Source organism: Martes martes (assembly GCF_963455335.1).
Source record: "Martes martes genome assembly, chromosome: 16".
Lineage (NCBI taxonomy): Eukaryota > Metazoa > Chordata > Mammalia > Carnivora > Mustelidae > Martes > Martes martes.
Window position 1 is genome coordinate 29,588,012 of NC_137904.1, and position 14,762 is coordinate 29,602,773.

Below are 14,762 nucleotides of genomic sequence, written 5' to 3' on the forward strand. Positions count from 1 at the left end.
CTCCACACCCAGCATGGAGCCCAACACAGGGCTTGAACACACGACCCTCAGATCAAGACCTGAACTGAGATCAAGAGTCAGATACTTAACCGACTCCCGACCCACCCAGGTACCCCCACAATAAGTAAATTTCTAAGCCTTGGATTCTTCATGGGTAAAAATCAGGGTAATTAGTATCTATCTCAGAGTTACTGTAAAGATTACTTGAGCAACACATGTAAAGTGCCTGGTGTTTAGTAAATATGAACCATCATCCTGGTTGCTATAAAACTGGTATTACATTTTAAACACAGCATAGAATTTTCTTTTTCTTTCACTTAACATTATATCCACGGATTTTTCTGTGAAAGGCTTTCAAATTCAACAGTATAATCCATTTTTTGCTTTAATAAGTACTCCACAGAAAGGACCAGCGGCAGAAATGGAAACCTGAGACACAAGTTAGAGGGCTCCTATACTGGGGCACCTAGGTGGCTCAGTCACAGCTCTTGATGTCAGCTCAGGTCATGATCAGGCGCTGTGACGGGCTCCTTGTTCACTGGGGAGTCTACTTGAGATTCTCTCTCCCCCTCTCCCCTTCCTGCACTGTCTCTCTCTCTCTCTCTCAAATAAATATAAGTAAATCTTAAAAAAAAAAAAGGCTCCTATAATAATTCAAGGCAAGAGACTGTAAGGTAATAAACCATAAAGATAGATCCAGAAGTAAGGAGATGGAGAGAAGAACATGGACTAAGAATATGTAAGAGGTGAAAAAATTTGACAACTAATTGTGTATAAAAAAGAGGCAAAGATAATTCCAAGGTAGAACCTGAGGTGCTGGTATAGATGACTAGATGGGAGTTGACACCTCTGTAAGATAAAGTTTATGAGTTAATGGGATCATCTGGGGGAATGAGCTTATTTTGGGATATTCTTTTTGAGTTACCTGGGACACTTGAGTCTTGTGCTCAGGACAGAAAAAGAGGCAGAATATAAAAATTTGAAGGCCAAGAGCCTTCCTGAAGCCTAAGAACATGGTGTATGTAAAATAAAGGGAGAATAATATTTATAAAATCTGTAATATAAGAATCTAGAGTCTGAATGATGAAAGAACAATCAAGAGATTGTACAGTACCAGAAGCTGAGATGACTAGCACAGAATTATTTTCTACTAAGTTTAGTGATAGAAAAACAGAAAGATAAGACTCTGAGAATGTGTATCTATGAATGTCTTCAGAAGATCAGGATATTTGTAACTGAGAGGGTAAAGAGACTACCGGGATTTACCAGTGAAACAAGGTCCAAAAGACATCTGAGAAGATATGCAATAGCATGGGTAGAAGAACTCAAGTGGCATTCAACAAACACTGACATGTGTTTTATAGAAAAAACTGATTGCTGGAGGCACTGCTTATAAAACAAATGACCCAACCCAAGAAAAATATCCAATTTAAAAGACAAGCTCCAAGTAACACCATAGCAATAGCACAGTGGGTCCTTTAGTTTCTTTTAATGCAATTAGAACATCCCTAATTTGAGCCCAGAGAGACACTGGATCAACATTTTATTAGATGCTTTCTCCTGTATCATCTATAAGCCAGGTGAATACTATCAATTTATAGATCCTTCAGAATTCAGCTCTGAAAAAATTTCAATGCCTTTGACTGAAAGAGTGGCAAGAAGAATGAGAAAACCTAGGTTCCTTTGTACAAACCAATTCACTTTCAGGATTAAATTTTTTAAAATAGCAATTGTTAAAACTGCAAACAATTCAGAAGCATGTAGATTCTTTATTACAGATCCTAATGTTGGCATCTTCTGTCAATTAATATGTTTCCTAAAGTACAGGAAAGGTATTAGATTATTTTGGGTATTAATAACTAGTTCACAGTGAAAAAGTTATTCCCTATTCAATTCTCTCTCAATCCTCTAATTACTTCAAGGAAACAGTCCCCGTTTGGTACTGATGTGCTAATCTTTTTTTCCTAATGTGCTAATCTAATACTTGATCTGCTAATGTAACACCTGATAATTTCTCTTTTTAACAGAGAACAGACCTTAATACTACCCTTTAAAGGGCAACACTGTTTAGCTGGAATTTGATATTATATCTTATTTTCACTGAATTTATTTTTATTTTGACCTTCTATTTCTGGAGTGTGACACTGATTTTTCTATTTAAGATGCTGATATAAAGTTTACTTTAAAAATGCATTTATTTACATAAAAATGATAAAGTTATTTAAATAAACACATTAAGCACATAATTATATGGCAAAGTATGACGGCCATAGTACACAAATGACTAAAAACTGGGAATCTACATTAAATATGGATTTGGGGCCATTAGGATTTTATTTCTTTTTAAGTAAGCTCTATGCCCAACATGGGGCCTGAACTCGTGATCTGGCAAGAGTCACATGTTCTACTGAATGAGCCAGCGAGGTGCCCCCCCACCATCAGTATTTTATTTATTTTTATTTTTTTAAAGATTTTATTTATTTATTTGACAGACAGAGATCACAAGTAGGGAGAGAGGCAGGCAGAGAGAGAGGAGGAGGAAGCAGGCTCTCCACTGAGCAGAGAGCCCAATGCGGGGCTCGATCCCAGGACCCTGAGATCATGACCTGAGCCGAAGGCAGAGGCCTTAACCCACTGAGCCACCCAGGTGCCCCAACCACCATCAGTATTTTAAATTAGACTATCCACCAAAGAAGTCAAATTGTATGCACAACAAAACAAAAATGACCTATGGCCAAAGAAGCAGAAATGTAAACTAGGCTTGAGTAGTTTGTATTATTAATCCTATGTTTGGCCTTTTGTTTGTGGATTTCATGGCAATTTCTTAAAGATAATATTGATCTTCTCAAAGATAATACTGATCTTCTCACAGCTTTTCTGATGCTGAGTCCATACCAACAGAAATGGGTTTAAGTTTCAAAATTTTTGTTAAATAAGATGACTTATTTATATTAATTCAATGTTTTGTTTTGTTTTTCCCAATTATACTTTCTGATTTATTTGGTCTGGAGAGGAACAGAGGCATTTTTTTTCTCTTTTTGTAAAGGCCTTTATGTGATCCTACTATGTAGTCAAAACTGATAACCACTGCCCCAGTGAGGATTATAGGCTCATACTTTTGTTTTTATAACGTGCTCCCAATGCTGAGATTTCTTACTGAATGTACTACTTCCTCTGGAACTTGCTTTTTAGAAAGATTCAGATTTTTAATGAACTTTTGGGTCATTTGCTTCTCTCCTATAAAGATGGTGTAAAACTAGTAAGATAGCCATTTTGAAAGAACAACTTAAAAAATTAAAGCCTTCTCTCAGGTTACTTCAATGTCCTCCAGAAAAATCATTTTATTTTTGCTACAAGTGTTTCTGAATTTAAATGATGTCCACGTAACTATCATGTGGACTTGACAGGCAACTCTTTTTAAAATTTATACTCATTTCCGGGGCACCTGGGTGGCTCAGTTGGTTGGGTCTCTGCTTTCGGCTTGGGTCATGATCCCAGGGTCCTGGGATCGAGTCCCGCATCAGGCTCTCTGCTCAGAGGGGAGCCTCCTTCCTCCCCTCTCTCTCTGCCTGGTTGTGATCTCTCTCTCTGTGTCAAATAAATGAATAAAATATTAAAAAAAATTTATACTCATTTCCCTATTCCATTTATTTTAAGTTTGTTTATGCACTATAACTCACTTTTTAAAAATATGTAGTAATTGGGGTGCCTGGGTGGCTCGGTGGGTTGAGCCTCTGCCTTCGGCTCAGGTCGTGATCTTGGGGTCCTAGGATAGAGCCCCGCATTGGGCTCTCTGCTCCGCCGGGAGCCTGCTTCCCCCCCCCCCCCGCCTGCCTCTCTGCCTACTTGTGATCTCTGTCAAATAAATAAATAAAACCTTTAAAATAAAAATAAAAATAAAAATATGTAGTAATACACTTTGAGGAAGATGGGGTCTCCTTTAATTATATCTGAGAAAAAAAATTCCTTTAAGCTTTCCTCTGAGTTTGATATTTAGAATTTCAAAGAGAAATATCTGGAATTGTATTTTAAGTCTTTAACAAAGATTTATTTATTTATTTGAGAGAGAGAGAGAGAGAGAGAGAATGAGAGAGCTGCACAAGCAGGGGAAAAGGAAAGGAGCAGAGGGAGACGGAGAAGCAGACTCCAGCTGAGCAGGGAGTCCAACTCGCTCGATCCCAGGACCCTGGATTATGACCTGAGCTGAGGGCAGACACTTAACCTAAGACTGAGCCACCCAGGCCCCCAGGTTTTGGAAATCTTATATATATCCTATATTTCTAAAGAAAACTTACATGAAACTATTATTTTTTTTTTTAGGATTTTATTTATTTATTTGACAGAGAGGTCACAAGCAGGCAGAGAGGCAGGCGGCGGGGGGGTGGGGGGAAGCAGGCTCCCTGCTGAGCAGAGAGCCCAATGCAGGGCTCCATCCCAGGACCCTGAGATCATGACCTGAGCCGAAGGGAGAGGCTTAACCTACTGAGCCACCCAGGTACCCCTACATGAAACTATTCTTATTTCTTATTCTGAACAGCTTAGTCCTTAGGATGAAATCTAGAGATATCATTGGTAAGAAAATGGGGTGATAAATATATTACCAGGCATTAAATCTGTTAAGTTTTACAATAATTCAGCAACGGAATAACTGAATAGCTTATCAGAGACTGCAATCTTTGTCACCAGTGACTGCACACTATACCATATGCTTTTAACATGGTACAGTGAATGATACCCTTTTTAGATAGAGAATAAAGGCTTTTCTTCACTTGTTTTCCAATGTTCCAACTAGAGTGGTCTATCTTCTCATTGTCTGGCTTGTTTTTCTATTCTAGGAATCTACTGCTCTCAGTGTTGGGCACTGTCTGAAACTGCCACCATTACTCGGGTTCTTTCTTCTTCCCCCTTCTCTGTCCTATTTTTCAGGTCATTGCTTCCACCCTTGACTTTCAGTGAAATTGTCAACATTTTCAGTTGACTAATCTTATGACTACTTTCCTTCTACATCTTAAACAAATCAATAATGGTCATATACATAGTCACTGGCTCTGAGTGTTATTTTCAGTTGCTCTGGGAAATTTTTTCCCCTTAAATGTCAAAGGGTCTTGTTTTGTTTTTACTGACTTCTGGCTCTGGAACTCTTAGCAACTATCCTGTGTTTTCAGAAGACAGGTCTTTAGGTAGATAAAGTTTCACCAATGGTGAAAAACTTCATCCTCCTCTGAGCTCTGAGTCACTGACTCCCAAAAGGGATATGTGGCACATTAATATAAAATAATTCTATTTTGAGCATGTCATGATTTCTTTTGAGTTGTGTCAGTGTTTAATGATATTCCAAAATAAGGGTCAGGATTCACTTTCTTGCCTATCAACGACGATGCTACTTTTTTCTCTATATATGTATACTACAACTATTAATGAACCTAAACTACTAGTTATGCCAATTTTATATTTCATTAGTCTGCAATGCTGGTTTTTGAAAAATGGAAGGTAGTATGGAGTAATGGAAAAAGTACTAAGATAGGAGTCAAGAGACCTGAAACTCTAGAAAATCTAGATCAGGAATAAAATAATTGCCCAATACAACTCTGTGCAATAACAAAACCTAAAGGGCCCTCAGAAGCTTTGCAAGTTTAGAAAAGAGAAGTGCTTAAAGTGCTTTCTAACTCCAAAGTCACATACCAACCAATAATACATAATGAACAGTAAAATCTGTACATGAGTAGTAAGAGCTGCTCTCTCAGCTCTCAAACAGGAGGGAAGACAAGAATATATACTACAATGATGACAGAAAACATTTCACCATTTCTCCCAGTTTACATTTGTGCAAAAGGAGATTTCACACAGTAGAAAAAAAACTTTGGCTCCATAAAGAAGGAACAGATCCTATGAGCAGATCCAAAATTCAAACTCAAGTCAATCATTCATATCTGAGGCAAGACACTTTTGAGAAAGGATTGCTTATTTTTCCTGCTCCCTTAGTCTCTTTCTATTTAGACATGCTGCTGTCTGAAAGATACAGTCTGCCCTCATAGACAATTAGTAATTCACATCAGCAAATACGCCATTTTATGAAGAGACATTAAATAAAGCTAACGGATCTCTTATTAGGTGGGCAGACTAAGCCCAGAGGAAATTATCCAACACACTGGAAATATCGATTATTTTTCTTAAACAAAGCATTTGCCAAAATTGCCATATATACTGGAAAGGCAAATATAAATCACTAATTACTACTGCTACTGCTGTTGAAACCACTGCTAGTATTACTACCATTACTTCCTCTAACTTTACATTGGGTCCTACCTGCCAGGCATGGGGCTGAGTGCTTCATCTATGTTAATTCATTTAATTCTTTGTAACAACCCTATTGAAATAGGCATCATTATTAACCCTGTTGTTTGTATGAGAAAACTGAGGCACAGAAAGGGTAAGTAACTTGTTCAAGGTTATACCACAAGTAGCAGGACCAGGACCCTAACACACGGGTCACTACTATTATCCTATAAAAGGATAATAGCTCACTGCTATTATCCTATACTGTATCCTATCTCAGACTGTTAGCTAATACTTACTGAGTACTTACTATGTGCCAGACACTGATCTAAAATGTTTAACATGGGGGCGCCTGGGTGGCTCAGTGGGTTAAAGCCTCTGCCTTCAGCTCAGGTCATGATCCCAGGGTCCTGGAATCTAGCCCCGCATCAGGCTCTCTGCTCAGCAGGGAGCCTGCTTCCTCCTCTCTCTCTGCCTGCTTCTCTGCCTAGTTGTGATCTCTGTCTCTCAAATAAATAAATAAAATCTTAAAAAAATAAAATAAAATAAAATAAAATGTTTAACATGTATCGACTCCTTTAATCTTCATAACATCCCGTCATGGAGGTAACTATTCTTTAATGTCATTTTAAGACATGGGCCAGAATGTCACTTTTTAAAAAGGTGATTTGCATTTATTTTATTTATTTATTTATTTTTTGCATTTATTTATTTTTTAAAAAAGATTTTATTTATTTGAGAGCGAGAGCACATGAGCAGGGTAGAGGGAGAAGGAGAAGCAGATGCCCTGCTGAGCTGGGAGCCTGACAAGGGGCTTGAGAGTCAGATACTTAACTGATTGAGCTACCCAGATGCCCCTGACCAACTTCATTTTAGAGTAAACTTTAAAAGTCTGCATTTGACAGACACATACTGGACAGTAATACAGAATGCCGCAGTGGATAGAATATGACCCTTAAGTGTAATTTCCCCCTCCACATCTTTCTCTTGCAACCCTCCACTAATTCTTTTAATGCACAGAAGGGTTACACAGGTGAGGGCAAATCAGGTTTGTGTTCTCATCAGTGCACTTCTGTTTATAAGGGATGTGCTGCTACGAACAAGACCATGTTCCTACAGGAAACAAAAAGTAATACTTCAAAACACAAAATGAGGTATCACTTTGAGTCCGCAGCCAGTAAAACATTAATAACCATTCACTGCAAGGCCAATCTAAGAACATAAAGGACAAAAAGCATTTCAACATAGACTGTGATGCTTTACCCCATGTTTTCATTCTCTACTTACAATAACCATCATTATCTACCTACAGGGTTTGAAGTCATTTGCCTACTTTTCTATTCCTTCAACAACATTGATTAATGTATTTTATATGTGAAAACACAGTGTTACCCCTGCAAAACAGAAAAAGAACCAGGCATAATAATTAAGTAGATAATATAAACAATCTACCAATATCGTGATTAAAAAATAAGGACAGAAAAGGACATAGAGAAAAAAATGTAAGTCAAATAACCAGGTTAGTGATTATTTGGTAACTAACAATGAGTCTACATACCAACTGGCTCTCCAAGTATGGAGAAATTTGATTCCTGGAATTACTCTGAGTCTTTTAATTCTAAAGAAAAATCCATTCCATTTTAAGTACAATGAGAATATTCACTAATGACAATTTCTCTTTGAACTCTTTATTTGGAACAATGGCAGATTCTCAATTAGAAACAGTTCTAATGTTAGTCCTGAAATTAACTTTTTAAATAGAAAATCAGCACTTCTTACCCAAGGGTCTTCAACATTTTGATGAAAAAGGTGAACAAACGAAGGATAATTAAATGATGTGGTTGAGAGATCACTGGCTTAAAAGTCAATCCTTAGGTTTGATCCCAGAACTCTACCCTGTATTTAGGTTACGTTTAATCTCAGCCTCAGGTTCATCACAGGTAAAATATGTTAATACCACCTTCCTCCCAGAGATACTGTGGAGATTAACTGAGATACGCAAGGTGCATATGCATGCACCCCCACGTCCAGGGTTACCTTCCTTGCAGAGCTGTTGCAAGGGAGGAAATTTATGTGGAAGTGTAAGCACAGAGCTTGGTCCGTGGAAGTATCACATAGGTATTCGTTTCCTTCCCCTTCAAATCCTTATCTACACCGAAGCATTTTATTACTGGCCAATAGTCACACAAAGTCTGATGGAGCTGAAAATCCTATGTAATATGTAGATAAAGGGGAATCATACTCACATATTTCACATATTCTTTCCACTGCTGCCACCACTGCATGGAGATGATAAACCAGTTGTGTCCTGGTTGCAGACCATACCTGCTCTCTCGTTCTAACCACCCTCTGTACATACAAAAGAAATTTAGTACATCAAATGGTATATGAAACAGATGACCACACACACATCCAGAAATTATTAGAAATTTTTACAAAGTAAAAACATGACACGGATATACTACAGAGACTGCCATAGTTTCAATTAGTGAAACACTGTTAAGCCCATTTCAGGAGTCATAACACCACCACCAAGCTTCATACCCGATGTTTTTAAAAATAGTTTTATTGAGGAATAATTTACATAACATAAAATTTACCTGAATTAAGAGTGTAACTCAATGATTGTGGTAAATTTATAGACATGTACAACTATCACCACAATCCAACAATCCAATTCTAGAACATTTCCATTACCCCCAAAAGCTATCCTGTGTCCACTTTAATCAATTCATGTTACACTCTCAGCCCAGGAAACCGCCAGTCTATTTTCTGTCTCTTACAAATTTCCCTTTTCTGAACATTTCATATAAATGTAGTAATAGAACACATGGTCTTTTACATCTGGCTTCTTTGACTTACCATGTTTTTGAGGTTCATCTACATTTTAGCAGATATCATTGTGTTTTGTTATTCCATTCCAAACACTATTTTTTGAAAAGATTTATTCATAGAGAGAGAGTGCGAGTGAGCACGAGTGGGGGGAGGGGCAGAGGGAGAGGTAGAGAGAGAATCTCAAGAAGACTCCCCACTGAGCACACAGCCTGACAGAGGGCTCAATCCTACGACCATGAGATCATGACTGGAGCCAAAATCAAGAGTTGCCTGGCTGCTTAACTGACTGAGCCCCCCAAATACTATTTATAATGCATCCCACAGGTATGTATACACCACATTTTGTTTATCCATCTAACATCTGATAATTTGAAATTGATAAGCTATTGTCCAAAGTGGCCGTACCATTTAACATTTCTATCAAGTAATGTATAATGGTTCTAGTTTTTTCACATTCTTGGCAATGTGTTTTACCATCTATCTTTTCTATCATAAATATTCAAGTGGGTGTGAAGCTGCATCACATTGTGATTTAAAAAAAAGTTTTTACAAAGGAGAAATTCATAACATAAAGTGGTGGTTGTATATTTTGAATGAACCAAAACCACTGAATTGTATGCTTGAAAATAGTCACTTTCATGTTTATGTGTATTTCTCCAAAACATTCTCATACATCCCAATTGAGCAGTTACACATTAGGCAGTTATTTCCTATTACTACCTTTCCCCGGCCTCTGATAATCACCTTTCTATATCTATTCATTTACCTATTCTGGATATTTCATATAAATGGAATCCTTCAATGTGTGACCTTTTGTATTTGGCCTCTTTCACTTGTGAGGTTCATCCATGTTGCTGCATGCATAAGTACATGTACCACTCCTTTGTAAGGCTGAATAATATTCCATAGTATGGATATATGACATTTTGTTTATCCATTCATCCACTGATGGCTGTGTGGACTGTTTCCACTTACTGGCTAATGTGTATAGTGTTGCTATGAACATCTGTGTACAAGCATTTGAGTTCCTGTTTTCAATGTTTGGGGTATATACCTAGAAGTGGAATTGCCAGATTACATGGTGATCCCGTTGAGGAACTACCATATTTTCTGCAGAGCACTTACACCATTTTACATTTTTTTTTTTAAGATTTTTTACTTATTTATATGATAGAGATCACAAGTAGGCAGAGAGGCAGGCAGAGGGGGAGGGGAAAGCAGGCTCCCTGCTGAGCAGAGAGCCCGATGCAGGGCTCCATCCCAGGACCCTGAGACCACAACCCGAGCCAAAGGTAGAGGCCCAACCCACTGAGCCACCCAGGCGCCCCCCATTTTACATTTCTACCCATGATGTATCAGGGCCCCAATTTCTCCATACCCTCACAAATTTTATTTTCTGTTTTTAAAATTATAAACATCTTAGTAAATGCAAAGTAGAAACATTGTGGTTTTGCCATTTCCTTAATGACTAATGATTTTGTGCCTCTTTTTATGTGCCTGATGACCATCTGTCTGTCATATCTACAGAAGTGTGTATTCAAGTCCCTTGCCCAGTTTTTAGTTGAGTTTTCTTTTTGTTGGTGAGCTGTAGGAGTTCTGGATATATTCTAGTCACTTGACCTCTGGCAGATCTATGATTTACAAATACTATCTCCCATTTTGCAAGTTATCTTTTCACTTTCCTGACAATGTGTTTTGATAAAACTTTAATGAAGCTTTAATGAAGACAAATTTATCATTTTTTTCTTCGGTTGCTTATGCTTTTAGTGTCACATATAAGAATTTAACTTAAAATTCAAATCACTCTTGAAAAAAATCTTTTTCTCGGATATAGAATAAAAGTACCATTCCGTTCACTTCTGGATTCCGAGATTTCTGATGAGAAACCTGCTGTTAATCTTATTGAGGATCTATTGCATGTGTAGCTTTTCTCTTGCTGCTTTTTAAAATTTTCTGTCCCCAGGCTTCTGACCATCTGATTATAATGTGTCTTGGTGTGAATCACTTACAGTTTTATCCTTCTTGGAGTTCAGTGAGCTTTCTAAATGTTTAGGTTCACATCTTTTGTCAAATTTGAGGATTATTTCTTCAAATATTCTGTCCCTTTCCCTCCTCTCCTTCTGGGATTCCTATCATGTGTATGCTGGTAGGGCTGCTGCTATTTCACAGGTCCAGGAAGCTCTGTTCATTTCCCTTCGTTCTTTCTTCTTTCTATTCCTCAGTCTCAATAGCTTCAATTGACCTATCTTTAGAACTTCTCTCAGCTGAGCTTTGTGATTCTCAGTGTTTAACAACAGGGGAAGCCTGCAGCTTGCAGGCTGCATCAAATCAGGCAACAGACCAAAGCTGGTCAGTGGGCCATAGTATAATAATTCATGGCTTAACAGATACTTGGTCCTATACAATATTCCATGTGTACTTGAATATGTACTCTGTTGTTGCTGGGGGGTGTTTTGCTGCTGTAGGCACATGTATTTACAATTTTTCTATCTTCCTGATGAATTAAAACTTCTATCATTATAGAATGTCTGCCTGTAATAATAATTCTTTGCCTAAAAGCCATTTTTTTCCTAATGTCGGTATATACACTCCAGCTCTCTTATTGTTACTATGTGTCTTGTTGTATCTATTCCATCATTTTACTTTCAATCTATTTGTGTCTTTGAATCTCAAGTATTTTTTTTTAAAGATTTTTTTAAAAAATTTATTTATTTGACAGAGATCACAAGAAGGCAGAATCAGGCAGAGAGAGAGGGAAGCAGGCTCCCTTCTGAGAGGAGAGCCCAATGTGGGGCTCGATCCCAGGACCCTGGGATCACGACCTGGGCCGAAGGCAGAGGCCTTAACCCACTGAGCCACCCAGGTACCCCTCAAGTATTTGGATTAAAAATATCAGTCTATCTTTAGCTTTGATAACTGTTTAATCCATTTATATTTAAGGTAATTATTGATATAGATTTGTGCCTACCCTTTTGTTACTTGTTTTCTATTCATCTCAAGTGTATTTATTTGTTTTTCTATTCCTCTTTTACTTTCCTTCTTTTGTGTTAAGTAGTTGTTTTCTACTGTATCATTTTAATTTTTTTTTTTTTTAAGAAACTGTATTTGGGATTATTTTCTTACTGGTTGCTCTAGAGGTATAAAATAAACGTTAACACATGCTACTTCAGATTAATACTAATTTATGCCAGTAAATTATAGAAGCTACTCAAATACAGCTCTACTTCCTATTCTTTCAGTTGTATTATTATTGTCATGCATATGACATCTTTTTATGCTGTAAGAACAGCATAGCTTTCAAATTATTATTTTACAATTTTGTATTTATTTTATTTTATTTTTAAAAAGATTTTATTTATTTGTTTGACAGAGAGAGAGATCACAAGTAGGCAGAGAGGCAGGCGGGGGGGGGGAGCAGGCTCCCTGCTGATCAGAGAGCCCGATGCGGGGCTCGATTCCAGCACCCTGAGATCATGACCTGAGCCGAAGGCAGAGGCCCAAACCCACTGAGCCAACCAGGCGCCCCACGATTTTGTATTTTAAATCATTAAAAGGATAAAACAAAAAAATGTATTTATACTGTCTAATTTTTAAGTATGTAATTATGCTTACTGGTGCTTTGTATTTCTTTGTGTAGTTCAAATTATTGCCTAGGGTCACTTTGTTTTAGCATGAAGAAGTTCCTTCAGTATTTTAATCCTTCAGTATTTAAGTGTTTACTACCAACAGTGTTTATATGAGAATGTTTTCAAATTACCTTAATTTCTGAAGGATAGGTCTGCTGGATAAAGAATTTTAGGTTGGCAGTTTTTTCCCCTTCAGCACTTTGAATGTCATCCCACTGCCTACTGACCTCCATCATTTCTATAAAAAAAATGGTCAGCTGTCAATCTTACTGGGGTTGCCTTCTACAAGAAGGAGTCATTTTCCTCTTCCAACTTTTAGGATCTTCTCTTTGTAGCTTTGAACAGTTTGTGATATGTTTAGATGTAGATCTCTGTTTTTAACCTCTCTGCAGTTCATTGAGCTTCTTGGATTAACAACTTAAAGCAATTTTAGGAGGTTTGGCCATCATGTTATCAAATATCTGTTTCTGCACCTTTCTCTCCTCCTTTTGAGACTTCCACATATCTTGGGTTCCGTTCATTTTTATTTATTTTCTCTGTTCTTCATATTGGAAAAATCTATTTAACTCTATTCTATTTTGCTGGTTATTTCTCTGTGGCTCCAATCTGCTGCTGAGTCACTGTGGTGAATTTTCGTTTACTCTAATTTTCAACTCCAGAATTTCCATTTAGTTCACTTTAAAAATTTCTATCTCTATTGATATTTTATATTTGGTTAGTTATTGTCATTATAATTTCCTTTAATTCTTTAAACAAAGCTTCCTTTAGCAGTGAAAACATTTATAATACTGCTTTGAAGTCTTTTGTGTCCTTTTTGTGTCCTAAGTCAACCATCTGGGGCTACCTCTATTAACTAGTGTCCCCACCACCACCACCACGGGTCACATTTTTCCTATCTTGTTGCATGTTTCATCATCTTCCATTCCAGAGAATTGGACATATTTGATAATATATTTCACCAGCTCTGGATTCTGACCCTGCCTGTGTGTTTTGCCTTGTGATTTCCTGGACTAACTCTATAGAGTCTGTTTCCCCTGCAGTGTGAGGTTGTTCCATTTTCTTCATTATTATTTCTTACATTTAAGTTTGGTTTCCTTGGGGAGAGCATAACTTACTGGTCGGCCAATAACTGGTGAGGTGCTGTGATGAAACATCTTGAGCCAGTGACACTTCCACCTTTTTCTTGATGTATCAGTTCAGTTTGGGAAATGATGCAAAGTTCAGGCAGGTTACAAACCTTTCTTGGTTTTTATTTTCTGCATGAGCTAGGCCCTACATTCCATCAGGAATTAATAGATAGCTAAGACCCTCCTTGGTTTCTGCTGAGCTTGCACACAGCCTTGGATATATGAGCAGTCCTGCAGATCATCTGGGACATGGGGAAGTTTATTGTTTATCAATACACACTCTGGTTCTCTTGTTCTCTGGATCTCTTTGTTAAAATTCTGACTGGTCTCTCAGTTTGTTGCTTTCCTTAACCAGTATCTCAAACCCAAGCTAATGATGTTCCTTGACTATTTGCCACCATGATCACTATTTTTTTGTTTGTTTGCTACAATTCTCTTAGGCGGGCATTCATCCCTGCTCTAATCCAAATCAAGTCGGCCCTGTCACCCATGCCTTGGTAAAACTATCATGTAGGAGGGAATGTCACCCATACCTTGGTAAAACTATCATGTAGGAGGGATATCATGTAGGACCAGCCCTAGGTAAAATTACTATGGATTCCCATTTTTATTACCAAGGTTTAGTAGTTTTTCTTGAATAAATGCTTCCCAACTTGTTAAATACCTTTGCTCAGTTTCCAGAGTCCTAAAATAGTTGGCTGACAATTTTATACAGTGTTATATTTTGTCTAGTTGCTTTTCAGGAAGAGATTTGCTGAGATCTTCACTCAGCCACTGCAGAAATCATGACACTAATTTTGAAACAAATTACTGACTCTTTAAGTTACAGACAAATATTTCTTTCACTTCACTACTTATATACCAACCTGTTTCATCTTTTAAAAATCATCCTAAAGAT

The 14,762-nt window shown here is 37.5% G+C and overlaps 1 protein-coding gene across 2 annotated transcripts in view; it reads right to left on the reverse strand.

Moving 5' to 3' along the window:
- Positions 1–14,762, reverse strand: part of USP32 (ubiquitin specific peptidase 32) — a 207,809-nt gene that overhangs the window by 45,249 nt on the left and 147,798 nt on the right. For both annotated transcript variants that reach the window (XM_080825818.1, XM_080825817.1), the window contains exon 12: positions 8,523–8,625. In XM_080825818.1, the coding sequence (XP_080681944.1) occupies positions 8,523–8,625 (103 nt within the window). The remainder of the gene's footprint in view (positions 1–8,522; positions 8,626–14,762) is intronic.